Source organism: Haemaphysalis longicornis, unplaced genomic scaffold, assembly GCF_048455015.1.
Source record: "Haemaphysalis longicornis isolate Haplotype H1 unplaced genomic scaffold, Haemaphysalis longicornis Haplotype H1 scaffold_1, whole genome shotgun sequence".
In the NCBI taxonomy this organism is placed as follows: domain Eukaryota; kingdom Metazoa; phylum Arthropoda; class Arachnida; order Ixodida; family Ixodidae; genus Haemaphysalis; species Haemaphysalis longicornis.
This window is the reverse complement of record NW_027526203.1, coordinates 161636482-161664409: the sequence shown is the minus strand read 5'-3', so window position 1 is coordinate 161664409 and position 27928 is coordinate 161636482. Positions and strand designations below refer to the sequence as shown.

Below are 27928 nucleotides of genomic sequence, written 5' to 3'. Positions count from 1 at the left end.
CATAGGCTGCTTGTGTACTCCTCTGGGTACATGCGGTGTAGTGCCGCCTGCGACGTGACCGGCGCCGTCTGTAGCTGTCTGAGAATCGTCGCCTTTTCGCGGCTGAGGGCCAGATGGGGCGGGGGGTATTCTCTTCTCGACAGTCGCGCATTTTTTAGTGCTTCACCGTAACCTCGGGCCCTATCTTTGGTCTCTGTCCACCATTTCCACTCGGGGCGGCTTTCCACTCTGGGGGCGCGGTGTGTTAGTGCGCGCGCCTCCCTGTGGGCCGCCTCGTTGTGGTTCGGTGCGTGCGTCGAGCATTCGCCCGCGTGCGCCAGAATCCACCTGACTTCCACTCTCCGGCCTTCTCGGGTACCCGACTTCTTGATGATCTTGATTGCTTTGCTGCTTACGCGTCCGTTCGCCAGGTTTCGGACCGCTTCTTGGGAGTCACTCAATATTGTGTCGCAGTCGGCTTCGGTCATTGCCAGGGCTATGGCGATTTCCTCGGCCTACGTGGCGTTCTCGCACCTTGCGCTCGCTGCCGTGGCCATTCTTCCTGTTCTTGCATTGATCGTGACCGCGACGTATCCGCCTTTGCCGTAGTCCGCCGCGTCGACGTATCTCGTTCTCGGGTCGTCGCCGTGTTGCTCGACGATGTACTTGGCCCTCGCCCTTCTCCTTTCTCGGTTGTATTCTGAGTGTACATTCGTTGGTATGGGGCTCACGCGTATGTTTGCGCGCGTTTCTGGGTCGAGTTCTTGCAGTTGTCTTCCCATGGTTGGGTGTCCTTGACCCAGTGTCTCGAGAATGGTTCTTCCTATCTTGGTTGACGATATCCGCTCTCGCTGCGCCTCCAGTTGCGCCTCGATGAGCTCATCGACCGTGTTGTGGGTGCCTAGTTGCAGGAGTCTTCTTGTACTCGTTGACTCGCTCAAACCCAGCGCTCGCTTCTGCATCCTCCGTATCATGACGTCGATTTTGGCCTTTTCAGTCTGTGTCCACTGGTGATACGCGACCGTGTAGGCGACGTGGCTTATTGCGAAGGACTGCACCAGTCTCGACACTGGTGGACACTCGCTGTAGCAGTCGCATCGTGCTTGCCGTCTTGGTTGCCAACTTTCTCATGAGGTTTTCCTTGTTGCCTTTGCCGTTGATGAACATGCCCAGCACCCTGATCTCCTGCACTTCGGGGATTCGTTGGCCCGTCTTTGTGATTATTTCTAGGCGGTCACATTCTCTCGGGGGCGGTGGTTGTTTGCCCAGCTTGCGGGGGGAGTACGTCAGGAGCTCTGACTTGGCCGGTGAGCACTCTAAGCCCGTCCCTTCCTAGCTGTTCTCGATGGCCATGATCGCCTTCTGAATTCTTCTTTCGATGCCCACGTCCGTACCACCGGCAGTCCATAGGGTAATATCGTCTGCATAGACGGTGTGTCGGACGCCCTTGACTTCCGCCACTGCTTTGGCCACGCGGATCATTACGATGTTGAAAAGTAGCGGCAAGATTACCGACCCCTGGGGGGTTCCCACGCCGCTCGCGTCCTGTTCTGGTATTTCAATTTCTCCCGCGCGGAGCTCGATCTTGCGGCCCGTCAGGAAGTCTTCTATGTACTTGTAGCTGCGCTCTCCCATATTGAGCCTGGAAACTTGCGCCAGTATGGCCGAGTGCTTTACTCGGTCAAAGGCGCTTTGTATGTCCAGTCCCAGTATCACTTTACTGTCTCTGGTTTCGTTTTCGATGATTTCCTGTTTCAGCTGCAGCATGGCATCTTGGGTGCTTAAGCCTCTTCGGAATCCAATCATCGAGTCCGGGTACAGCCCCTCTTCTTCTAAATAATCCTGCCACCTGTTCGTCAGCACGTGCTCGAAGACTTTCCCCACGAAAACCTGCGACCCCCACGAAGACTTTCCCCACGAAAACCTGCGACCCATCTCGCTGACGACGTCAGCGAGATGGGCCGCAGGTTTTCGATGCTCGGTGGTTTGCCCGGTTTCGGGATGAGCACCCTTCTAGCCGTTTTCCACTGCATCAGTAGTTTGCCGCTCTGCCAGCACTTGTAGTATTTCGTCAGTGTTTCTATCGATGAGTCGTCGAGATTCCTCAGGGCCTTGTTAGAAATCCCGTCTGGACCCGCCGCCGATCTGCTGTTAAGCTCTCGTATGGCTTGCGTTACTTCCGGCGTCGTGATCTCTCGGTCCAGTTTTTCATTCGGGGCTCCTGCGTATCCCGGGTGTTTCTCGGTCTCCGTTTGCGGCATGTACTTGGTTTTGAGCTTCTTGATCAGCTCTTCCTTGCCTAGGGACTTTTCAGCTTCGTGCATGACTTGGGCCATGCGGTTCTGCTGATACGACTTAGTTTTTGTTTCGTCTATAGTAGGTATCTTATTAGGGACCAGGCTTTGCTCTGGTGCAGGCTGCCGTCGATGCGGTTGCATACCTCGTCCCATTGCTGCCTGCATTGCAGCGCGCTGTGCTTCTCGATGGACCGGTTCTGCTCGGTTACCTTCTTGCGTAGTTTGCGGTTCCACCGCTGCTTTTTCCAGCGCTCCTTGATTGATTTCTTTGCGTCGATTAGGTGCGCCAAGCGACTGTCCACGCACGGGACGCTCTCGTTCGTCGCTATCTTTTTGGTCGCCTCTTGTATCCCCTTCCTTAGCTCGGTCGTCCAAGCTTCGATGTCTTCGAAGTCCGTCTGTCCCGGGCCGTTTCTTCTCTGCAGACGGAAGGCGTCCCAGTCGGTCCATTTGTGTTCGATTGTGCGTCCCCCTTCGTTCTTCAGCTCGATCTCCAGTATGTAGTGGTCGCTCCCCAGGTCTTCCCCGGTGTTGCGCCACGTGACTTCTCCTACGTTTTTGACGAAAGTCAGGTCCGGTGTGGAGTCCCGCTGGGTCGACGTCGGGGCCGTTCTCGTAGGCTGTTTGTGGTCCGTGATTAGGGTGTACCCTTGCTCCGTTGCCTCGTGCATTAGGTCTCTGCCCTTGGCCGTGTCTCTGCTGTAGCCCCACGCCTGGTGCGGTGCGTTGAAGTCGCCTCCCACCACCATCGGTGCGGCTCCTCTGGCCAGGTTGTTCATCGCTCTCAGAATGATCTTGAACTTTTGGCAGTAGTCCTTTGGGTTGCTGTAGACGTTCGTTATGTAGAGTCCCCGCTTACAACCTTTTCCCGGGGCGATTTCGATGCAGACGAGTTCGCACTTGGTTTTTTTACTCAGTTTTTTTTTCTATTGCGGTCAGTCCCTTTCGTACGAAGGTGCAGACGCCTCGTCGACCGGTCGTGTAGGCGTGTGCTCTGTACCCCGTTAGTTTCGGGTCCTGCACCACTGTCTCCTGCAGCATGATGATGTCCGGCTTTTTTGGCGAGCTCCGAATGTGTTGCTGCAGCGCCGCCTTCTTGTTTCCGAAGCTTTGACAATTCCATTGCCAGATGGTAAACGGCTCGGTTTCCGGCTTTCCTGTGCGTTGTCTTGGCATTGTTATTATTGCATCGTGGGTTGCTGCGCCTGTTCTTGGATGTAGGGATGATTGGCGAACTGTGCCGCGAATATCGGGTTGCGTATCATTATCTTCTGCGTCTGTTCGACGATCTCGAAGCGCTCGCACAGGTTCCTGTGGGACGCCGTCAGGGTGGAGAGCATCTCTTCGAGCCTTGCGAAGCGCTGTTCCGTTGCCGTCGCCAGGTTTTTGACTGTGGTCGTTAGGTTGCCCACCGTGGCCGTTAAGTCGCCCACCGGGGTCGTCAGCTTTTCGATTTGGGCGTCGTAATTCTTCTTGGTCGACGGTCTCGCTCGTTTCTTTGGCGCCTCTTCGTATTCATCCTCATCTTTCGCAATTTCCATCGCCGTGTCGTTCTTTGGCTGCTCCTCTTGCTGATGCTGCTTTTGCTGCTGTTGTTGTCGTGGTTGTACCTGCTTCTGCTGGGCCGGTTTCTTTTGCTGCTGTAGATGTTGCGTTTGTGGCGCGCTCGTCTGGTCCGCTTTGTTTTCTTGAAGCTCTTCTCCTTGGGGGTATCTCTGTTGTTGCTGCTGTTGTTGTATTAGCGCTTGCATGCTCCGGAGTTTCTTCTCCATATCTTCGAGCTTCCTTGCCATCGTCTCGTTGGCCGCTCTCAGCTGTTCGCAGCATTGGTTGCCTCTCTTGTGCCCGTTCCCGCTGGCGGCGTCGGCCCAGCTCACGCCTTCCCATGGCTGTTGCTGCTGCTCGCTGCCGCGCAGGTGCCTCGTTTGTGAAGTCCCTCTTTGTGACGCACTCCGGGACGCGGGACGCCGGCGCGATGCACTTCGCGAGGCGCTGCGCGACGCGTGGCACGATCCGTTCACCACACGTCACGTCACGTCGCCCAGCCGAGGGAAGGAGTCCGGCGATGGCACGCGCTGTCTCTCGGCGTTTCGGCACTCCCATCTTCGTCTTCTCACCACGAAAGGGATTTTAAATTCTGCCTTGCAGACCTTATCTCCGGTGGGGTGACCTTCGCCGCACAGTTTACATTTGGGAACGCACTTGTGTCAATCGTTGGGGTTGCTCACTCCGCATGACAGGCACACTTTCGCGTTGGGTGTTGGGCACACGTCGCCCCGATGGCCGACCCTGCCACAGCACCTACACACCTCAATCTGTTTTCTGTACAAGCTGCACTGGTATAACGTCGATCCGTATCTCACGTATCTTGGAACCTTTTCGCTCTCGAAGGCGACGATGACCATCATAGACGTTCCAATGCGCTTTGCTCCCACTGCCGTCGGATTGTGCTTGGTTACAATCTGCTCTAATATTTCGGCCTCGCTGTCTTCCGTTGGTATCCCTTTGATTACTCCCTTCACCGTGCCGTGGGCGGCCGTTCCGTATGCGTTGATTTCATATGTGTTTCCCTGCACTTCGATCTCGCGGATTCGGACGTATTTTTCTGCGCGTTCTCTGCTCGGAGTGCTGAGCACCATGATGTCTTGCTGGTAGTTGGGGCACGCCATGTCTTCGGCTCGCTCCTGCCTCTCTATGCCCGCGGCCGCCATGATGGCTGCCGCGACGCATGCGGCTCCTCTTCTCGCGATGTCTAGCCCGCCGCGGGGCCTCAGTACAATCTTAAAGTCTTCCGCTGGCATATTCGGCATGCGGGCGGCCCGAATGGCCTCCTTTCTTGCACTCGTGCCTCTCGAAGCCTTGTTATTACGCTCGGTTTTATCGGCGTTGTCGATCGGCTCACCTTGGGCACCTTGCTCCTCCGGGTCCTGCTGCTGCCTCTTCTTCCTGTTGTGGCCGCCGATGTATAGCCAGCCGGCCGAGCTCTTGCAGTCATCTGGCGATATATCCTCCCCTTCGACTTGCACGCACATTCGGTTCGATGGCCCGTTTTCGGATGACGTCGCTGCCATGTCTTCCTCCATCATGCTCGGCGAGAACGCCGACTGTTGGGTTAGCGAAGCGCTAGTGCGTTAGGCTTAGCTTCGCCATGCCGGCGTCGAAAATTTCACTTTCGATAACTCGGCGAAAAACGCACCTTTTTGTTGAAATCCGGTGTCGGTCGATAGTTCTCAACTTCGCGAAAACACTAGTAGCAATATCTTCGTGGTTGAGACTATTGGCACTACTTAATTGGGCATAAATTACGGAGCCGATGTAAGCACGTTCGCAATCCTTGGCGACCGCAGCACCCCCCCACAAAGTCATAGTCACTACCAGATTATGAGAAAAATAAATACGTGTACATTCACTAACCATGTTTGCGATGTGTATTTTATGCAGGTTCGCTGGTATGATATACCTTCAACTAGTGGGATTGCTTTTATTTTTATTCGTTTGTCTGTTTTCTTGCTCTCGTGGGGCACGTGAGCATCTGTGTCACGTTCATTTTCTTCTTGGCTTATTTTTTGCTGCTGTTGTTTCCTTGCTGCTCGGGGCACGTCAGAGGTTATGTCACGTCCAGCCCCTCCCCTTCCACCTTCTTTCTGCACACGGACGTCACGAAAAATGCCGACCAAAAAGAATAACCGCTTCGCAGCAAATAATTGAAAGACGGTTTGGCTGGGTCGATTAGGTAATATTGCGGGAAAGAGGAAGGCATTCCGCCTTTTAAAGCGTTGGCCAATGCGCCAAGGTGGGTATACTGCTGGACTAATAGCGAGAACTGTCGGCTATGAGGCAGAGTTTAGGCCTAGCGTTTCGCTTTGAAGATGCAGGCATCTCTGTGTCTATGTAACACTGGGCTATAATAACCGCAATAACTGCCGCGTATGCATCGGAGCTTAAGCCTTAAGTTGGCGTTTAAGGCTTACGACGTCAACCAGCCCATGCAGATCGGAGTACGTCGAATACAATGAGTACTTCTAATGCGTACCGGTTGACGACGGCAGACTTCAAAGCGTGACGTTAGGCCTAACCTCATTTGTTTAAGGTTACCGTTACGAAACCTTAACAACGACTCAGCAAGCAACGTCATACTCGTTCCACATCAACTTGCGGGCGTCGGTTCAAAATTAGATCTCAAAGCATCACGTTAAGCCTGATGTCAAGCCTTCGCGGTCCCGCGTCGGTCACCCCCTTTTTCTGATGAAAGCGCGGAACTGAAAAATGAAACCCAGTTCCACCCATGCAGAAGTATGCTGAAACGGAGCTATGGTTCTCTTTTTGTGTGTCGGCTCGAACGTCAACGAGCGCTCGCCCGAGAAAGGCCGCGCCGTCGCAGCTCGAATTCTATATGGAAGGGGAGGGGATGTTCCCTCCCTCCCCTGCACAAGTGTGAGAGAGCGGAATCCACCCCTGCGAGACAACTTTGCCCTCTATCGGCGGGTATGGGAACCTGCTTCTACCCGTGCGTTACGACGTACAGCAGACAGACGAAAAGGCTCGACCTAAAATAACTCCAGTGTTAAAAGGCCAAACATTGTACGTCAAGCTACGGGTTTCGGTTAATGTCGTCAGGCCTTAAAAAAAATCGCGCCAATCCACCCCGTGAATGTGGTTGGAAAGCAAAGCTGTAAACGGCACCCATAACGATTACCCATACGACGTCACTTTAATTTACTCACATCGCTCCACAAATAGTAAAAGCAGAGAGAAAATGCACTTAACCACATCATTTATTACTTCAAAGAGATATTCTTGGTAAGGTGAAATCAATTCACGATGCATGAACGCTGTTTGGTTGAATTGTATTGGTGTAGCACAAGAGTGGAAACTTTTTTTATAAAATTAAAGTATGCTCCAACCCGGTGTTAGACGATCTGACTTCACCGTCTCTGCGCCGCGGAGGGAGGCGACGAGATTTGCGGCACAGAAGGAGGTGGAGGAGGAAGAAATACTTCTGTTCAAATTTCTGAACGGCCCAGAGTGCAGCCCTGGGGAGTGATTCCTTCTTCTGTGGGGCCCATATGCACTCCGCGCGGCCTGTGTTATGTCCACCCGCTGAAGTTGGGTAGGTAGAGAGGGGCTGGACAGCAGCATCTCCCATTGCTCTTGTTGGGTAGTTGACAGAAAGAGAGGAGGGTGCTTAGGGCTAAAGTCGCACACCCCGATTACGGGGTGGAGTGTTCCTACTTCTGAGAAAAAATTACATTCAGCGTCGTAGCGATTCGGATGCATAAAGTGAAGAGCCGTAGGCTGTGGGAAGGAGCCCCGATTGCATGAGTCGTATGGTAGTTTGTTGTTCTTTGGAAAGGTCACGGTAAGGCGAAGGTACGGTCTGTCTCAGAAGGCGATAATGCTGGGTTATCTCCCTGAACGTGACAAGCGGGAGACTGTCCTCGTGCAGCTCCATAGCACGGGAGGTAAAAGCGCAGGCTTGTTGGGTGGGCGTATTTGTTGCCCTCCATTGAAGCGTGAGGGGGTGTCCAGATGAGCTGAATGTAACCATTTGGGGAGGGTTTTTTTAGCACGCGCAGTGCAGGTCAGGACACCCAACCCGACTGGTAATTCCAGTAGGCTTGCTGGAAATCGGTGACTACCCTCCGAACCCCTGGTTGAGTGAGAGCTAAAGTGATGGCTGCCTCTTCTGCTGCCGTCATTTCTTGGGTCCTTAGCGAGGTACACGCAAGGAGGTTGGTTCTGGAGGTAGCCACGATGATGGCGTATTGCTACCCTAGATATTTGCAGGCGTCTGTGTAAACAACTGCGTGATCCCCACCGAGGGCGGTGTTTAGCGCTTGAGCCCGTGCTTTTCGGTGACCCTCGTCATGTGAGGGGTTCATATTCCTAAGCAAAGGGAGCATTTTTAATTTTAGTCGCCAAGAGTCTGGGAGTACGTCAAGCGGAGTGACATTCTGGGTTGCCCAGCCAATCTGGTGAAGCATGAGGTTACCCACCGCAGTTCTGAGTCGGACCTTCTGGTTTGAAAGATGGCCTTCTATCAGCTCTTCCACCGTATTGTGGAGTCCCGTGCTAAGCAGCCTCTGTGTGAACGCACTCATGAGAAGACCAATGGCCTGCTCGACCGCCTTTCTAATCATTATATAAGGCATCTCTATGTCTTCCTTGTCGAGAAGAAGACATGGGGTTGACGTAAGTGACTCTCGAGAGGACAAAATTTTCAATTAATCGAAAGGTACCGGATTCCTTTAGGCCTCGCTTCTTGGTGGCAAGTCGCCTGATCATGTGTATGATTTGATTAATGCTGTTTTTGAGGCGATGCAAGGAGACGTCCCTCTTGGTGTCAGCCTCGAGATGTAGTCCCAGGATCTTGATGCTGGGGCTTGGAGTGATGGTCTGGCCATCAAGGAGTATTTGAATGTGTTCCTTGATTTGGCGTGAGGGTGGACGACAAGGAGCTGTGATTTTTTACGTAAACACTGGAGGCCACAGGCTTTAGCACATTGGCGTACTAGAAATGAGATGCCATGCATTGGTGTGAGCTTCCTTTAATTTTTGTAACTCTTAGCACATGAGCAAGGTGCGCACAGGGCCGCTAGACGGGCATGAGTGGTCGCGTGACGCTTTCACGTGGCATTCAGCGAGAACGAAGGGGGTAAACCCGTAGATGTACTTAGTGAGTACACCACCTGTCTTCCCTCTCTTCGTGTGGGCTCGTAGCTAAATCGGTAAGACGACGGGCTCTCGCTTTATTGGTCTGTTAGTTCCAGGTTCGATTCCCGGCGGTGCCAGTAAATTCTTTTATTTGTTCGCTGGAGTTTTCTGGTGACACCAACGGTCGCGAAAGAACCCTTGGGGGGTAGAGGTAAAAAGCTTTGCTTTAAAAAAATTCCCCGCATTTCCCCGAGGGGAAGAATGTGAAAGTGCGAATGCACGAGTTGAATTTGCGCGGTTCGGTAATGTTCGCGAAAGAGAGATCACACACACACACACACAACTACAAAGAAAGAAAGATGCATTTATTCACAGACACCTATTTGTGTTGTCGTTGTACTTGATTGCTAGAGCGGATCTCAGCTTTGAAATTTCGTGTCAGTACTCCTTTAAGCAGGTGCATTAGCCCTTCTCACGCCCGATTCTTGGCCAATCCCCCACGTGGGTATGTGCCATGTCAGCGGCCAGGCAGCGCGCGCCCATCTCCCCCCGTTGCCAAGGAAGACGAGGAGATTCCTGGCCAATCCCCCACGTGGGTATGTGCTATGTCAGCGGCCAGGCTGCGCGCGCCCATCTCCACGTGCGCGGACATCGCCGGTGGACGCAGGTTCAGGGTCGCTTAAGAAGTGCATTGCACTTAATAGTTCACCTCTCCCTCTAGGCGTGAGCGGGAAATGAAAAATGCCAGGGGTAAGCGTTAATTTATACCTATAGGGAGAAGCGCTCGACTGACTGACTGACTGACTGACTGACTGACTGACTGACTGACTGACTGACTGACTGACTGACTGACTGACTGACTGATCAACGCCCACCCAAAACTGTTACATCCAGAGACTTCAATTTTTTTGGAGTTCGTTCGTGTCATGACAGAAGGGCTCATTAAGACGGAATTTTCCGAAATTTCCCACCGAAGCAAGAGAAAAGGTAAATTGTGTTTTCATAAATTCGTCTTCATTTCGCTCATCCGTTCCCATTTCCACGTGCTTTTTGCTGCCGTTACGAACATCTGAAAAGTATTTTTGCGGTTTTCCCCAAACCAACGCTATTGGGCCGATTCTGCATGCATTTCGGACCAAAATGGAGGTTCTGAAAGGTTCTGCACTAAATATTTCCCTGATTGATTTATCCAAATGGTTTTTGCTAATAAATGTTACAATAATAGAAATACACCAAACCATTTTTAAGGATTTTGCCCTGTGACGCCGGTAAAAGCACGAAAATAATTTTTTTTTATGTGACAGGCCTGACGAGCCGGAAAGGCCTAACAGGTGAGATCAACGCCTAGCGAAACGGCTCATTCAAACGGTTTAAAATTTCATGAGCAGATTCTTATTATAGTGTAGGAGTTGAATATTGCTAAAATTCTTTAAAACTACACCCAGGTGAGAGTGAAGAGCGCTGAAACAATTTTTCATATATTTATTTTTTATCGCAAGCCAGTTCAGAAATTGAACTGGTTTTTGTTGATACAGGTAATTTATACAGGTATCGAAACACTGATTTAGAAGATTTTTTCATAACACCCACCTAATACGGCCAATGAGAATTTTGGGAAAATTCCGTGTTTTAAAAATTACCTCCCCAAACTTATACAGACAGTCTCCCAACTTACACACCTAATTCAACGAATATGCTCTCGCCGACACGGACTCAAGGAAACAGATAACTGCCGCATCATTCAAGCTATGCTGATCAGCCGCATCACCTACGGGGCACCCTATCTTACCTTAAAACCACAAGAACATGCCAAGATTGATGTCCTAATACGCAAATCTTATAAGACAGCCCTCAGCCTGCCTACCTTTACTTCTACCGACCGCTTATTGAAACTGGGTCTACATAACACCCTCTCGGAAATTATTGAGGCCCATCTCCAAAACCAACTACAGCGCCTACAACTCACACTCGCCGGTCGTCATCTGCTCAAAACGCTAGGCCGGAAGGTGGTACAAACTCCGGACTCGCCACAACGCATACCTCCATCAATGCGACGCAACATCCATGTCCTCCCCTTTCCGCGTCATATGCACCCTACATACAACGCCGGCCGTCGCCAGCATCGTACACGCCTCCTCATCAGAAAATACGGCAGCGACGCGACCGCCCTCTATACGGACGCCTCTCCCTATCCTCAATGACCGCTCACGTCGCTACTGTTGCCCGCTTCGACAATGCCTTCCTCACCTCGGCAACTGTCTGGACAGCGTCAACTACCCCGGCCGAAGAAGCAGTCATTGCCCTCGCAATGACCCAAGCCATGAGTCCCAGCATAACAATACTGTCTGACTCACAAGCTGCCTGCCGTCGTTTTGCACTCGGACGCGTCTCGGCTCTTACCCTGGCCATCCTTTCTCAATGCCCCACCCTCCCTCTTGCCCGCATAGTGCGGACACCCAGCCACACTTCCCTCCCTGGGAACGAGGTGGCACACGCCACCGCCCGAGCTCTCCTTCACCGGGCATTCCCAGATGAGGCCATCAATGCAGCCAATATTACAAACTCCCTTACGCCCCTCTCCCAAACCTACACTGACATCCTCTACCACTACAGAGCAACCCGACGCACCTATCCCCCTCCCCACCCTTCCCTTTCTACCGCTGACGCCCGCATTTGGCGCCGACTTCTAACCAACACTTATTACAATCACCTCCATCTCCACCACATATCCCCCACTAACTACCCACTTAACTGACCCCAATGCGATGAGCCTAACACCACAGCTCAACTCGTCTGGACGTGCCCCACCATCCGTCCACCACCCAGATCCCCTACCCTTGAGCAGTGGGAGTGCGCGTTGCAGAGCTGCCAGCTCGAAGACCAGGAGGCCCTGATCTCTTGGGCGAGGATGGCAGCCGCGGCATGCGGCCTACCGGAATAGGATGGCCGCCCACAGGTCCTTACTTTTTTTCTCCCCTACCCCGTCCCTTCTGTTTCAATATTTCAATAAACGTTTTCTCTCTCTCTCTCTCTCTCTCTCTCTCTCTCTCTCTCTCTCTCTCTCTCTCTCTCTCTCTCTCTCTCTCTCTCTCAATAACTAAACAGCCCGTTCCTACATCCAATTCGTTTTTGCTTGCGAATGTTGCCCATAAAGTTGTCCAAAAATCAATATCAGGATTCTTTCCTAAAAGGCGTATAAAGGCGCAAGCGGGATTTTGTAACTTACACCTCTCTTGACGTGGAATTCAGTTCAGTTTTCCCGTGTTCGCATAGCTCTCACCATCTGTTGGGAGTTTATGCAACCACGCGCCTCCCCGTACCAGCCCATGTTATTAATCATAAAACTGTGACTGATGAGTACCCTTCATACCTACTGAGGTAACATTTCCCATCGGTAAATAGTCGTTTGAGCACACCATCTCGCTAAAATTTGTTTCAGGACAGTTCCAATAAAACACGACTTCCAGACTTTTCCATTACCACACGCGCCCGGTAGGAGTCGAAACATTGCTGGCGCTAAGCTAGACGAAGGACGGATGACTAAGGATTGCACAAACGAGTGAAGCGCTCACTACGGACTGATTTTTTTAATCCCAAAAACACATTATAAGCAAACATTCAGATGACGTGACAGGCGGGGTAATCATTCTTGATTAAAATAAATATAATGTTTGTCATTGCGCATGTGTCGCCTACGCACTGTCAAGTGATGCCATTTCCGTTGTTGTTAATGCAATCGATGGTGAGCTGACACAGTCTTTTTTCTTTCTGAATTGCAAACGCTTCCCATATCTCGCGGGTGAGCGTGTCAGTGGATCTAAAGGGGATCGTAGTGCGTTCAAATTGCGCGGAGCAACCACGTCTGACGCAGTGGGCAGCCAAGTGCCCTGGTGCTGAAACTTGCTTGCACAGGTTGTTGTGTTCTCTAAGCCTTTCATTAACGCATCGTCCAGATCTAATAAAGTAGACCTAATCAAGTTCTTTGTAGAACTAATCAAGTTCTACCTACAGTCTTTGCTCATCAACTACAACGATGATGTGTACACCCAGTCTGATGGCATAGGAATTGGTTCATGTATATAGTTGGTGCTTTCTGACATCTTGTTGGCGCAAGGCAACTGCATTTTTGAAAAATGTATTACCAGATCTGCATGTGCAGACTTTTTAGTTTGCTTTAAGCCAGGCACTGACATTGAAAGTAGCATCCCCCTCTAGTATTCAAGCATTTGAGATTGCGCACCAGGGCCTGGATTTCACCTATGAAAAACCTGTTAATGATGACATCCAATTTGTCGACATTAACCTGCATAAAGACCGGACTGTCCCACACGTACTGGTGATATCGCACGAGAGGAGAGAAAGCACTGCTGCCATACGATTCGGAACACTCAAAGTTGGTGAAGAGAGCTATTGCCACTTCTTGCATGTCGCAAGCCATCAATAAATCTTGCGAACACAGAGTATCTGAAAGTCTTTCGTTCCAAATTGATCGCTCAACAAAAAGTGGGTTCACTAGTCACGCGCTCGTCTCTGTTACAGAAAAAATGTTAAGAACCGTGGTAAAGGCACTAACAAAGAAAAAGATAGCAAAAAACCGAAGAAGAGGCCAGTAGTTCTGCAGTAGATTGACAAAGTTTCACACAAATTAAAGAATGTTGGCACGAAGCATGACGTCCCGGTGGTTTTTTTCGGCACCGAAGAAACTAAAAATGCTGTGCAAGATGACTAATCGAAATAGAGACGCTAGACAAACAGAATGCGGCGTTAAGCACACGAACAAGTTTGTCGCCTGCTGCTCCGGAATTGTTTAAAGGATACCTATGTCTTGCGGGAGAGCTTACATAAGACAATCTGGACTATGCGTTAATGAAAGGCTTAGAGAACACAGCAACCTGTGCAAGCAAGCTTCAGCACCATGCAGGGCACTTGGCTGCCCACTGCGCCAGACATGGTTGCTCTGCGCAATTTGAACACACTACGATCCTCTGCAGATCCACTGACATGCTCACCCGCAATATTTGGGAAGCGTTTGCGATTCGGAAGGAAAAATACTGTGTCAGTTCGCCATCGATTGCATTAACAACAACGGTAATGGCATTACTTGACAGTGCGTAGGCCACGCATGCGCAATGGCGAATATTGTAATTGTCTTTATTTTAATCGAGAATGATTACCCCCTCCTGTCACGCCATTTGAATGTTTGCTTATAAGCTACGTTGTTGTGATTAAAAAATCAGTTGGTTGTGAGTGCTTCGCTCGTTTATGCAATCCCTAGTCCTTCGTCCTTCGTCTAGCTTAGCGCCAGCAATGTTTCGACTCAAAAACCAACTAGCCCCGTTCCAAGCTCCGCTAGGAGTCCATCTATTCACAGCACACGGGAGTTCCTAATCGTGTACAACATCACGGTGAACTACCTAATTATGACGAGAAATAACTGAACAAATGTTATGCCCATTAGTGTCATTAGTATAGTGTCTTGCCCGGGCGCCGCCAGTTACACCGCTAGTTGGCCAATGCACCTCCGCAAGTACGCGCTTCTCTGCGCGTTGCCGATAATTTTGAGACACGCACACCTCAAATTAAAAATCCCGACTTGTGACCCGTACAGCTATCCCCGTGAAATCCCGGCGCAAGCGTTGACCAACATGCCTCTGAGTGTATATTTGGCTGCGTGCCTAAATGATGACAGTTCTCGGATTCGCACTGAAGCAACGAAAAATCCCGGGGTGTGAGCTGTTTTGCTAACATGGTCAATGGCTCTGCCCTCGCTGCAGAATTAGCGTGTAAATATGACATAGTGGAAAGAAATCGGCGTAAGTTCAAAAAGATACCCTTTTTTCTATATAAATTCTTGGAATTCTTCAATTAGGAAAGTTGTTTGGCGCATTTGAACCTACCGTACTATGTTTTCGTGTCTTCTGGCCTCACAGGGCTAGAGCAACCTTAAAATACTATCCAACAAATAAACCTTCATTGGACATAGACAAAAGCGAAACCAGAGAACGCAACTGTCCGCTCCTGGACTTTGCTGCTAGCAAAGCCAGAATCAGCCAATTTTCCCCACCATTCTTTTTGTGTGCGTATAAAAACAACTTGATCTTCTGCCAGCCCAGAAGGGAACTGAGGAAGACCGGATTTTTTAAATTTCATTATGCCGCAAGCCTTAAGCTTCGACATATAAGCTGGAGCGGATTTTTGCGAGTTCTGCGAGCCACCGACACAGTACACAAGTGAGGAATAAGTAAGAGATACACTGAAACGGAGAGAATCGCTCTCCTTCATTACCACTGAATAAATAAACTGTCAATTTTTGTAGCTACTTTAAAAGCACCATCAAATAGCCATCTATTACGCTTGTGAAGGAATACCTTAAGCAACTCAACACGGTTGTCGTCAATGCGCTTCTTTTCTTTGTTGTCTCATGACGCAGTTTTAGGCTGCGTTTGTAGTAGCCGGAGGCTAAAAAAACAATCTATGACCGATGAGCACCTAGAAAAGCTCCTTCTTTTCGTGGAAACGTTGAGGGACCCGTGTGGTATCGGTTCGCGAGCCGCCAACTGACCTTCATTCAACTCCCGCGAAGAGGAAGTGGACGAGGCCGCTACACGTTTTATTAACGAGTGTGGTGACGCTTGCTGGTCCTGCGTGATTATGCGCGATGTCCTCCGCCTTCACGTCACGGGGGACCGACTGAAAAGGAAAGCAAATGAGGATTCCCAGTTCCAGGTCCCGGCGATTTCGTCACACTGAAACGATTTCACGTGGTCTTGAAGCCGATGTTGTCATCGGCGCGTGCAAGAGGATAAATTCTATATCCAGCGCCACTGGCATCCCTGCCCCAGGCTGCTTGCCGTTTCGTGTTCTGGTAATATACCGTTCGTTGGTCGGGAATGGATTTTCCTTCATCTTCTATCCGTAAAGAAAAACTAAACAACTGAGGCGGGTTCATTGATGCGTTCAAACAGCACCACGAGACAAATGGCCCATGTACGCCACGGGTAGCGATTTCATGGCGCACGCTATGAGCACATTCTTGGAAAGCAGTTGTGCCTTCATTTGTTCTTGTTTTTTTTTTTGTTGTTGTTTGTTTGCTCGTTCTACACGCTCGCGCAAGGTACGCTGGTTTCCTTTTGCGGTGCCTTGAAGCAATTTGGCTCAGTTGCAAGCAGTAAAACATCGGCTTGGGGGCCACATAATGATTCCAAAAATAACAACTGATCGGGAAGTGCGCCTCAAGCCCAAAAAATAAATTCCTAGGTACTCACCTCACCCCCCTTCCCCCTCCTCATTAAACGGCGACTCTTCAGTTAGAGATCCACTCCTAGCAACAAAGTACCAGGCATGTGGGTCGTCGCTTTGTCGGGTAATTGCTTAAACCGGCATACATTGAAACTTTTAGCCGGCAACATTGTTGCCAACTTATCAGTGGATAAAAAGACGTTTTGAGCGGTTGCTTAAAACAATTTGCTGAAAAATGCTACACAAAAGTGGTTCATCCCTCTCCCCCTCCCGCCTAGAGTGACCCTTAATGAAGAAAAACTTGATTAAAAATCCCACGCATTAGCACTTCCCCAAAATGCCATGGCGCGGATGCTGGTCGCATCATTTCGGGACGCTGAGAGCTGTTATCTAGATATATGCGGTGGCGGCTTGCTCTGTGAGTGTTATAGCCATTCTGAGAATTTCCTCCAAGTAGGACGGGGTCGTTTACTTGATTCTGGACGCGTTCTCTTTCGAGGTAAAAAAAAATACTTGATACTAAACTGATCCCGAGTAAAGCATTGCTAAGCAATTGAAAACTCAAACCACGGCAACATCTACGCAACATCGTAGAACGGGAGAGCGTGAGTAATGATAAGGGCCAAAACAAACTGAGTGCGTGGGGCAGCGCCGCGAGCAGTATGTCGAGATACGCCGGAGCTCGAAATGATAATAATTCATAAAGATCAAAATAAAAGAACAAGTTAAAAACCGGTATATATGTTATGCACTGTTGCGGAAAACTACCGCCCTACCGTTTCACTACGGTAAGTCAGTAAGTGCTGAGAATTTATGCGTCTTGAATAAAATTCTCATTGCCAAAAGGGACAATTGACATACGCAAGAGTCCTTGATTTTATTTGAATGAAAATTTAAGCGTGCAAGGTAAGACGACAAAAATGCGGCTGAGCCCAGATGTGAAGGTAAGTGGACAGCGTTGGCGCCGTGTAGGCTTCGTAACAACGAAAATACTCTAAGTGATACGTGGTAACATTACGTTAGTTTTCGCAATCGCACGAAATGAATATCTCGGGTAAGCGTTGGGCAATACACCCATGGGGGTATAAGTGCTGCTCGGTGCGTTTGTAACGCTGTGTGAGTTCTGGGACTCTCCCGAAAGAAAAAAAAACCGGGGCTAAGCTTTGCCCAACAACAGTTCTGCAAGTATAGTGCTGCTGTGTGGGTGCATACACGTACCGAAAAACCCGGGGGTAACCGTCGGCCAATGCACCTCTTCGGTACTGTCATCACCCTCGTTAGTCTTAACGCTACGTAGCCCTACTTTTAGGCTTAACGACATGCCAAGCACCGTCATACTTTATGGACGTCAAGCTGCAGGTACCGGTAAGCGTCGTTAGACCTCAAAGAATAACGTTAGGCCTAAAGTCAAGCCATCGCACAGCAGCGTCCGCGGCGCGAGCATGCCGGACATGATAACGTCACACTCATTTCGCGTTAAGCTGCGGCGCCATTTAACGGCCTTAGACCTCAGAAGGAAACGTTAGGCCTATCGTCAGGCCGACGCATACCGGTCCCTCTGCGGCGTAAAGACGTAACGGAAAATACCGGAGTTGATCGTCGGCCGATACATCTCTGCGGGTGCACGCTGTTCTGTGGATTGGTGATGACAAGTTGGGTATTCGCACGCGTCACGAAACGAAAATTCCCGGAGTGGGTTCGAGCTGTGTATAACGCTAACGCGGTAAAATCCCCGGGGCCAGCTAGAGTTGCGAACCGACCTCTGCATGCCGGTATGTGCTGCTCACCGCCTCGATGATGACAGCTTTAATAGGGAGTCGTAAGGAAGCAACGAAAAATCTCGGCGTGTGAGCTGTATACCGCTAAAGCGTTTGAAATACTGCGAGTAAGCGTTGGCCGATGCACCTCGGTGGACACGCGTGGCTCTGTGCCTTGATTGTGATGATGCGTACCTCCAGAGTAGTACATACTCGTAGTGTGGTATTGGCCAGCCAAATAATCCATCACGAGAAAGCTTCGCGTTCAACCATCGTCGTCGCTAGACGGAGGGGGGGCATGATCTTTACCACGTTTGTTTCATGCGCGCAAGTAACCAATTTATCGTAACCATGGCGCAGAGCCGCGCGTGCTCGCCAAGCAGCAGGTATACCGATTCGCGCCGTAGATCCCAAACCCAAACGTTAGGCCTACGGAGTACCCACCCGAGAGTTGCTGTGGGTATTCTAGGAAAGTGCAGTGTACCTCCAGACTTTTCCAAATTCTCCAAATTACTTTTCTAGAATATACCCCCAGCAACTATCGGGTGTGCACTCCGTAGGCCTAACGTTTGGGTTTGAGGTGTACGGCGCGAATCGCGGTACCCGCTGCTTGGCGTTCACTTCGACCATGTCGAAACACAGCATTCGGATAGACGCCGGCTTCATAACACGAAGGACCCAGGTGCAATTCCGACCACGGCAAGGGCTTTTTTTTCCTTTCACTTGCACCCTCCATCATTAATCATCATCGTCAGAGAAAGTTGGCTTTCCTGCAGGGCGTATTGGCGTACAATGGCATCAGTGAGGACGCTAAAGCTTCGCTTTAAAACAAAACTAGAAAAGTGTACCCTCCTGCGATATTCCAGGTTGGCTTCCTCTGGAAATTGTAACGACGGCGGAAGCAATAACCACAGCTCGCGTGCTTGAAATAATTTTTGTTGCATTAAACTAGGTTCATTCAATTATATTTGGGCTATAAATGCTTGAACACCGCAATTGTCCCACACAGGTTGCCTCATGGTTACCTTTTCGTTAAGGGCGGTCTAAGTCCGGAGTTATGGCGCTTCGGCAGTTTCAGCCACTCGACCTGTGACTTTCGTCATGGATGGCTGAAGGCGCCATTATTAAATTTCATCGCAAATAAATCCCGCACGCAGCGAATATGGGCCTTACCGAAAAGAGAAGTCCGTAAAACCTCCTGAACTAAACTTCAAAGCTCGCCATTTCCTACATTGACGTGAAGTGTTGGAGCTGGCTGCTATAGAGCGTTAAATTATCGAGGCGTCTTTTCCGATCCCATCGCATGCTCTCTAATGCACATACATACGTTAAGGGGAAAGGATCATGAGATCCTCCTTTTGTTACGGAATCATACTCGTCCGGCGACAAGAAAGAGGGCATCTGATTAGACTGCAGCTCTCATACGCATTACCCTCAAACTAACTTGCATAATGTATATTGCACTACGTTTCTTCTCAATTTCACTGACATGACAAAGTTGGCAGAATTTTTTAAAACTTGCAATAATTCCACATTTACGTTTCGATTCCCCCAAAGCGCTGTTTTGTTTTGTTTATACTAAAAAAATGTCCTTCGCAATGCTTGAAATGAGAGTTTTAGCAGTCCGTCTATTCCGTTGGTCACGTTGCTACCGGGTTGAACGGGACCCGTCTGCGCCTGCGCGCGCGGAAGGGCGAGGGGGAAGGGCGAGGAGGCGCGGACATGGCGAAGGCAGGCCCGCGGAACTAATCCCCCTGCCGGGACGAATGCCCGAGTGCCCAGTCGGGTCCCGGTCAACACGCTAACTGCGTACCAGACGGAACGGACGGACTGCTAAAACTCTCTAATGATTCCAGCTTTGGTTGAGCGTTTCGAAGTAATATCATAATAGCAAAATTGTAACTCTAATATCGCAGCCGGTGTTCGACCAGCGGCTTCTTTTCGGTATTTTCGTTAAGTGAAGCGAACTTCCTTCTGCGATACACCGGTTAAGAATATCCCAAATACTCACTTAGTCGCAACACCATTCCTCCATCATTTTCTCTACCGCGCACTAGGTGCCATCTTCTTAGCCGAACGGGGAGGCTATATTTCTCATGGTGGAGAAAGAAGAAAATGGGCGTGTGTGCGAGAGTTCGGCGCACGTTAAACAAAGCGCAGTTGTCTGCATTAATTCCGAGTCGTCCATAAGCGACTTCAGCCTAATCTTCTTCCTACGAAGCTGAAGGCCCTCCAACACTTCGCACGACCTCTTTCTGACATTCCCTCCTTTGGTTAGTAGCATAACCATGTATGCACCGCACACAAATTTTACAGCCACTGAGTTATTTCATGAACGAAGACAAGCCATTTAGGAGACTCGTTTACGCCGAAGGTCTCATCCAAAAGAAAATAGCAGACAAAAATCGGCTGCAACACGTTACAAATGCTTTCGGGAGACCGTCTCGTTGCTTTAATAATGAGTGCTCCTCAGGATAGTGAATACTGGTCTATCCGCAGCTATTCTGCTGCGCCCCACCCTCTCTTTGAATAAAACGTTTTAGAATAGGGGGCCCCTACGCTCTGGGTTCCCCAAGCGACTTGGGGCGCCGTACTGCGCATGCGCAGAACCCAAGCCGTCATTCGGGTTGGGGGTTTGCGTGTAGCGCGCACGTTATTTTGCCAAAATAGCGGGCGCCCCAAAGATAACCCCGAGAAGAGCTTGCATTCTTTGCGTCGCTCTCGCAGCCAGCGAAACTGCGCGTGTCCACGGCGAAACCGAAACCTGCGGCTCGTTTCCCGATCCACCCCATATACGACGATCGCTGACATAAATTTGTAAATTCCGCGCGTCGTTCGCAAGCAATGGATAAAGCAGGAAATCGTGAAGCGTTTTCTGATCTTGTAAACGGTCCCCGCATACGCCGGCCGCGTCTGCACGCTCGGCATACGAAGCGGCTCCAACCGGCGCAGACCACGCTAGCACAACAGCTGTCATTCGCAGTTGTACCGATAGACCCCTTTCAAAAAGGCGTCAACCCTGTGCGCCGCTGGCAACACTGTGTGCCACCGCCATTGTGAAGGAAAGTCTCTCGCCCGCTCGCTCTTCGTGAGGTAGCATGGCAGGTTCTTGTGAGATTGTTTTTCCCATTACCGGGTGGGAGAACAATTTATCCTGCCTACCGCCACTCAGGGAAGAGAAACTTGTCGAGTTTTACTCGAGCAGGTCGGCCACCGAAAGAGGATTCGAGAGAAGTTATAATTTCAGCGTTGAGTCCTACGTGCTTCCGTCGACGGTGAGGACGAACAGCTCCCAGCGAAGGTAAGGCTTTTTCCTTCGCCTTTGCAACTGTTCAGCTGCCGCAGCACAAGTAAACGTGAAAGATTCTTAGCAGCATCGCGAATAAGAATGGTCAACCGTCCGGCCGCATTGTTTTTTTTTTTTTCTCGTCGTGTTCACAGAGTGACAACTGAAGCATTCGTAGACCGTGAGCAGCCGATAGACTGAAGGAAACATTGCGAGGGTTACTTGCGCTTCCGTGCAAGCTGGGAGGTTAATCCTGGGGCGTGCTTTCGTCGTCGAACCTAAGTACGCGACTACACGGGCAGGAGAGCCGGGCGGAACTGGAACAGTTGCCTCCCGCTTCTAGCTGATCTGTGACAAAACGCTTTTCGAGTCTTCCGTTTCGCATGCGCCAGCCCTTATACGAGGCGAGGAAACGCTGTGCTTCAGCGCGAAAGCACAGCTCTAGAACCGTCATAACTGCGGCCTTTCATGTGCTACGTCGACACTTGGTCAGCAGCGGGGGATCGCGCCTGTGAAGCAGGGAAATAAGGGTCGTTCACACTTGCTACGAAAGCGACGGGCATTCTGTCGCTTTGACGCGCGGCGATCGTTTTTTGTCGTTTGGTTCGGGCCAATTTTTGTCGCCGTGACAAATTTCGTCGCAAGTGTGAACGGGCCTTAAGGATTTTGAGGCAGAGGGGGTTGAGCAAATGAAAAGAAAGCGACCGTTCGAGCGAAAAAAAAACAAAAAAAAAACAAGATGCTGTTTAGGTAGTGCGGCCTTATAACATACCTCCATTAACAAGCAATGTATGGTTAGGGGTGCATGTTGCAGCTTCTGGGTTTGTATCGGTTGTTTCATTTGTAACATAAGTTAAGAGAACTTCTCACATTGTGAACACTTCTTTTCAGCCGTGGACTTGTGTTCGTTCGGGCACAGTGCCACCGGAGCAAGAGAAAGACGGCCCCACCATACAGCGTGATAGCCGCAGTTGGCCAGCACGGAGAAGTGGCTGATGGGAGCTGTGAATGCCTTGCAGGAAAGGTTGCCTGCAACCACCTGATGGGTATGCTGCGGACTGTTGCCCTCCTGCAGTCCAAAGGCTTCCAAGAAGCACCCCAGCACATGGCGTGCACTGACTTGCCGCAGCAGTGGAGGGTGCCCCGTGGCAGTGCCATCAGGGGCAGCTCCATCCAGGGCATTGACTGGCGGAGCGTACGGGAAGGCGGTCTGAGCGTCCCGAAACTCGCCCGGCCGACGGAGCGCAGGGCACGTCCACGGACTGCGGAGCAGCAAGCAGGTGCCAAGGAGCGGCTGTGCCACAGGATGCTCGCACGGAACCCGAACAATACCTTTGCTCGGGGCCTGCTGCTGACACCAGGAGGACCGAGCAAGGAGACAAAGTACGGACCGGCCCCAGCAGCGTCCCCACTTGCCTACCAGCAGGCACTGCTGCCGCATGGTTTCAGTGCCCAGTTGTCGGGCATTGGGCCAGTGTCTGTGCCGTACACCCAGCTGGTGCCTGTGGCAGACCTTTTCAAGGACGCGCTGCCATGGCTACCAGCTTCCCACCAAGGAGGCAGCAGAATCCTTGAGGTATGCCAACGTACTTCCTGGCACACATGCCGAGACCCACCGAGTTGTTTCCACGTGGGCACTCGCTCACTTCTGTTGCCATGTCTAAAACGATGCAACTCCTGTGCTTTATATTTGCTGGCATTTTGTCTGTCACAGCATGTTATTTAGGTTTCACACACTACGAAGGAAAGTTTGACATCCACCTCAGTGCAGCCATACGGCTACAAAGGAAAGCTATACAGCTTTCTCAGAAACTTCTCACTTGGAAGAAAAATTCGTCCTGGTCCAGGATTCGAACCGTGGACCACTGCTTAACCAGACCAGTTGCTCTACCAACTGCGCTAACCAGGAGGCTAGCCAATTGCAGCGCAAGAGCGAATTGATCAACAACTCGAAGTGATGGACACGTGTTAATCAACCAGTGTAGGTGGTTCTGGTCGGTTTCACACACTAGTCTATACTAAAGAAAATCTGAAATGGCTTGCATTCAATTGTGCTCATCTTGTCTTTATTGGTGAACCTCAGCACACAGAGGTTAGTTACCGCTTTTGACTGTTTTTACTTTTTCTCAACACACTGCAGAAGGTGGAGACATCGCGGCAGGCATCGCTGGCCCTGGAGCGTGACACGCGGCAACAGTCCGACAGCGCAACGTGGGCAAAAGAGCGGAGCTTGAGACTGACGTCCTCCAACTTTGGTGTTGTGCTGATGCGGAGGGAGTGGTCTGTGAAAGGCCTCCAGTCACTGACAGCGAGCAGGGACCTTTCACGGGTGGCTGCGATCAGGTGCATAAACTCACTTGTAATGATAATGTGGAGAATTTAAGGTATTTAAATACTTCAAAGACATACTGCAAGAGGTTTTTTTTTCTCACTGGTTTTTTTCTTTACTGTAGACATGTATGATGTTTCTTGAAGTAATTCTAATTTTAAGTTTTGTAATTTATTGTGGGCTGTACATTTTGAAGCACTACTATGAAAAACAAAAAAAAAATGCTTAAGAATCCTCTCTATTGATGTTGTGCTGAGTATACATTCGTAATATTTTGATGACTGCTGTGTTAAATTACAGGGTAGGTTTGGTGGGACAGTAAACCATTCATATGCCTGGATGAGGGAGGTGGGATGCCTTTAATGATAAGGAAAAGTTAGCCTGGCAGTGAGCTTGGATTGCTACTCCATATGGAGATGAGAGGGGCAAATATGAGTGAAAGATGTGCAGACACAAAAGTGCACACAAACACTAACAATGCAGATAAGTACCTAAAAACTGACAGACGCAGGAACATACACAGCGCATTGACGTAAGAAACTATTGGAAGCTTTGTGGAGTTGGATGGGGGAGGGCAGGAGGCTATTGTGCTGTTCACAGGTGCCTGATGAACACAATCTTTGTATTTCTAAGCAGATATTTTCCTCCAAATTTTCTGCAAATGCAAAGCAACTCATGACAATTAAGTCATCTACATTACTCAGTGTCACTGCATTAGCCACCCTGTATATAAGCTAAACTTCCCTGCACTGCCAGGCTAGTTGAACAAGCACATTTAAGGCAGGCGAGTACACCATCTATTGCTATTTGTATCGGGCAGCACTGTGAAATGCTGTTGTATTTGTATACAGGCACGGCATCTCCAACGAGCCCATGGCTGCTAAGCGCTATGAAGAGGGGCTCCGTACCATGGGGCATGACGTGACAGTCCTCCCCTGTGGCCTGCTGGTGAACCCCACCTTTCCTTGGCTCGGTGCATCGCCTGACAGGCTCGTCTTCGACCCAGCCGAGGGGTCGTATGGGGTGCTCGAGATTAAGTGCCCGTACACCCTTCGGGACAAAAAGGGGGATGAGCTGGCAAGCAGCTCTTTCTGCAGCGAGCTGACAGAAAATGGCCCAAGGCTCAAACGAGACAACTCCTATTATGCGCAAATAGTAGGCCAGATGGGGGTGTCCGCACTAAGCTGGGGCGACTTTGTCGTCTATGGAAAGGATTTCATTCTCATCGAACGAATCCGGCTGAACCGCGCCGAATGGGAGGCTATGAAAGACCAGCTAAACTACTTTTATTTTAACACCCTTTTGCCGTTCCTGGAGACTGGCAGTCACGAGGCTGCCGTTTAGTTGTCTAGCCTCCAAGTAGCCTCCTTGTGCAATCAACAAAAAGAACTTACAATGTGGCGGTGCTTTATTGCACTGTGTACAGATTCCAGCACACCTCCCTTTGCCTTGCTGCAATCAGCTTGCCAGACAGTGACCCGCCGCGGTGGCTCAGTGGCTAAGGCGTTGCGCTGCTGAGCACGAGGTCGCGGGTTCGATTCCCGGCCGCGGCGGCCGCTTTTCTGATGGAGGCGAAAAGCAAAAACGCCCGTGTGTACGAGATTTCGGCGCACGTTAAAGATCCCCAGGTGGTCAAAATTAATCCGGAGCCCTCCACTACGGCGCGCCTCATCGCCTACGTTGCGTCGGCGCGTTAAACCCCACAATCAATCAATCAATTGCCAGACAGTACGCTTCATAGAAGCTCAAGTGCAGTGTCAGTGCCAATAATAACTTGTGTCTCCAACACACACGGTGGCACTTCTTTGAAAAAGCAACTTTCTACTTCAAACAAAAGTCAGGCACTCAATGGCTACTGCGTGCTGGTCCACTGTGCAGTGCATAAACAGAACTCCATAGTGCACATTTGGAATGCACACTGCAGCTAACTGCCTTCCGACTCTTGCATTATAGGCGACTGCCAGTTGCTGAGAGTAGCACAAATCACCCACATCTGATTAGCCAACGGGGCCAACGACATCGGAACAGGGCGATCAAATATGTGGTTGCACTTGATACGCTGGATTCGCCTTTCCACATGTATCCGAAGTGCAGCAATGTCCTGGGTTTCTTGAGTCTCCTCGGCTGTGAATTGCTCTCTTCGAAGGAAGGGTGGAATATTCAGCTTCACACCTATGTCCTCCAAAAGGTCATCAATTCGGAAGCCCTTGTCTGCCATAATGGAGTCCCCTTCCTCAAACTCTCGCTCCAAAAAACCACTTCGTATCACACATTCCCTGTCTGATGTGCATCCCGTGAATAGCTCGGAAACAAACGTAACGTACCCATGCGGAGCCACTCCGACCAGTCCCTTGAACGTGTGTGTGGATTTATAGTGAGAGTATAGGCCAGACTGCGTCACAAATGATGATGGCACTTCGCACCTGATCTCTGTTGCATCAAGCAACACGCGCGTGGATGCGTACTTCTCCACAAAAGCCCGAGGCATTGCCTCATCAAAGGCTCTCCGTGACAACCATAAGGTCAGCTCTCCCAGCTGGAGGTAGATGAAATCCACCCAAACAGAAAAGATCCGAGACACTGTGCTCATGGAAACGTCAAACAAATGTCCGAGATGCTGGTGAAAGATGCCAAGGCGGAGCTTCACGAGGACCATGAAAAACTGGTTCTGTATGCTGACTTTTTGTGGTCTGCCCCTATAACCTTCGTTCTCTGTGGTGCTGGTGTTGTGATGGCGTATCATATTTTCGCCGTTGTCGCCAGGGTCCAGGAACTCGAGCAACTCTTCAAAAGTCTCGTAGTCGGGCAGTCCAGTGTAAAACTGGATGTCGTCATTACTTTGCTTGAATTTCTCAATTCCGAATGGCTCATACGCCTCCTTCAACTTTTGCAAGCACTGCTGCGCAGTGACTAGCTCATCCTGAAGCATGCTGAGCTCCAGGCTCTTTGCTTTGAGCTTCTCTCTTGCATCTGCTAGCTCTGACTGGGCACTAGCAAGTTCAGCACGTGCCTGGCTTAGCTGGAAGGCCTGCGTTTCCAGTGCCTGCTTAGTGCTTGCTATGTCCACCCTAAGCTTCGCCTCCCTGTCTTTTGTTGCGGCGAGCTGAGCCTCAAGCGCAGCAATTATTTTTTTGCACTCGCAGTGGCTGGCAGAAGTCTGCGGCTGAGACAGGTTCTCGTTGTCGTCTAAAACAACCTCTTGCAGTGGAACCTGGTTCTCATCACGAGTGCTTGTTTCGCAACATTCAAAGTCGATGGGAGGCTGGCCGTCGGACTGTGCAGGAACTTGTTTCTTCGACTTGAGTGCAGGAATAGTTCGCTGGCGGGGCATTCTTCTAGGAGGCTTGGCCGTACGGAATGGGAAGACAGACGGCACGGCTGACTCCAGGAGCAGGCGATGGCCACTAGCCACGTTTGTGCAAAAGTCTGTCGCGAGGAAATGCGAGGAGCACACTTTGGTCGCCTTTGAGACACGAAACAGTGGCCCCTCATCCCTCTTGATGGCTGCTATCCATTTTTTCTTGAGGCCCGCATCACTCGGAAACCTGTGGTATGACACCTGAAAATAAAGAGCTCTTATCATGATGTGTTGTGTTTTTGCGCCGCAAGGCGCTCTGAGAACTCTCGCGTAAAAGTATCCCCCCAAAGGGAGGCACAACACGGTGGTGGCACGAATATGAATAAAGAGTTTACAATTTTCAACCTCAGTAGCGCACAACAGCGAAGCTTGTTGAAAGCCGGCAAACGTTTGGCCAAATCTGAGTCTCATTTAGTCACGCTGAAGTCATACCCCGTGGAGCGCTCGGTTAAATAAGACAGCGAAGCAAATACATGCGTGCTCGGAGCATCATGCTGGGTTTACCGGCCACGGATGAACCTCGCGCCCCCCTAGCAACACCGCGCGCAATGTAAACAAACGCGCGAGAAAATATCACAAAAATGTAATTTCGAGCCAATATACGAACGCGCGAGAAAATATCACAAAAAATGTAATTTCGAGCCATGAAGCAACCGCATGCGACAATCGGACGAGAAACTGGCCGCTTCATGTAAAACGTACGTACGTACCTTTTGTCCGGATTTGTCAACGTATCCGTACTGCTTGCAGACCGGAACACAGCAATGGGTCGGCATTTTCACCCACTTCGTTGGAGCGCATGAATGGTCATTCAAATACCGGAGATGAAAGTTGGACCGGCGCACAGCTGCAACACAGCCAGGAAGCGGCCAGCTTTGCCTGCGATACTGCGACGTGATGATCTAACGTGACTCACAGTCCAGATGCAAACTCCATAAACGCATGTATGGACTCAGAGAATCCGTTCCACCACGGCACGACGACGACGCAGCGTTCTAGCAACTCGAGGCTGTACAACAGTCCCCTGCA

At 50.4% G+C, this 27928-nt stretch overlaps 2 protein-coding genes across 2 annotated transcripts; one reads left to right on the top strand and one right to left on the bottom strand.

The window, feature by feature from the left end:
- The first annotated feature begins 22518 nt into the window (after nucleotides 1-22518).
- Nucleotides 22519-23647, top strand: LOC144167008 (uncharacterized). Its single transcript, XM_077696416.1, has 2 exons — nucleotides 22519-22788; nucleotides 23353-23647. The coding sequence occupies exons 1-2, from the start codon at nucleotides 22519-22521 to the stop codon at nucleotides 23593-23595; spliced, it is 513 nt and encodes a 170-aa protein (XP_077552542.1). The 3' UTR covers nucleotides 23596-23647.
- A 1022-nt stretch (nucleotides 23648-24669) lies between these two features.
- Nucleotides 24670-26590, bottom strand: LOC144166995 (uncharacterized). The gene has a single exon (XM_077696412.1). The coding sequence runs from the start codon at nucleotides 26468-26470 to the stop codon at nucleotides 25466-25468; it is 1005 nt and encodes a 334-aa protein (XP_077552538.1). The 5' UTR covers nucleotides 26471-26590; the 3' UTR covers nucleotides 24670-25465.
- Between the last annotated feature and the right edge of the window lie 1338 nt (nucleotides 26591-27928).

Bases quoted from the DNA above. Each gene is read 5' to 3' on its own strand.
- LOC144167008 (XM_077696416.1), top strand. From the start codon at position 22,519: ATGCTCGCACGGAACCCGAACAATACCTTTGCTCGGGGCCTGCTGCTG. The intron at 22,789-23,352 runs GTATGCCAACGT...AACACACTGCAG, and splicing joins GAGGCAGCAGAATCCTTGAG to AAGGTGGAGACATCGCGGCA.
- LOC144166995 (XM_077696412.1), bottom strand. From the start codon at position 26,470: ATGCTTCAGGATGAGCTAGTCACTGCGCAGCAGTGCTTGCAAAAGTTG.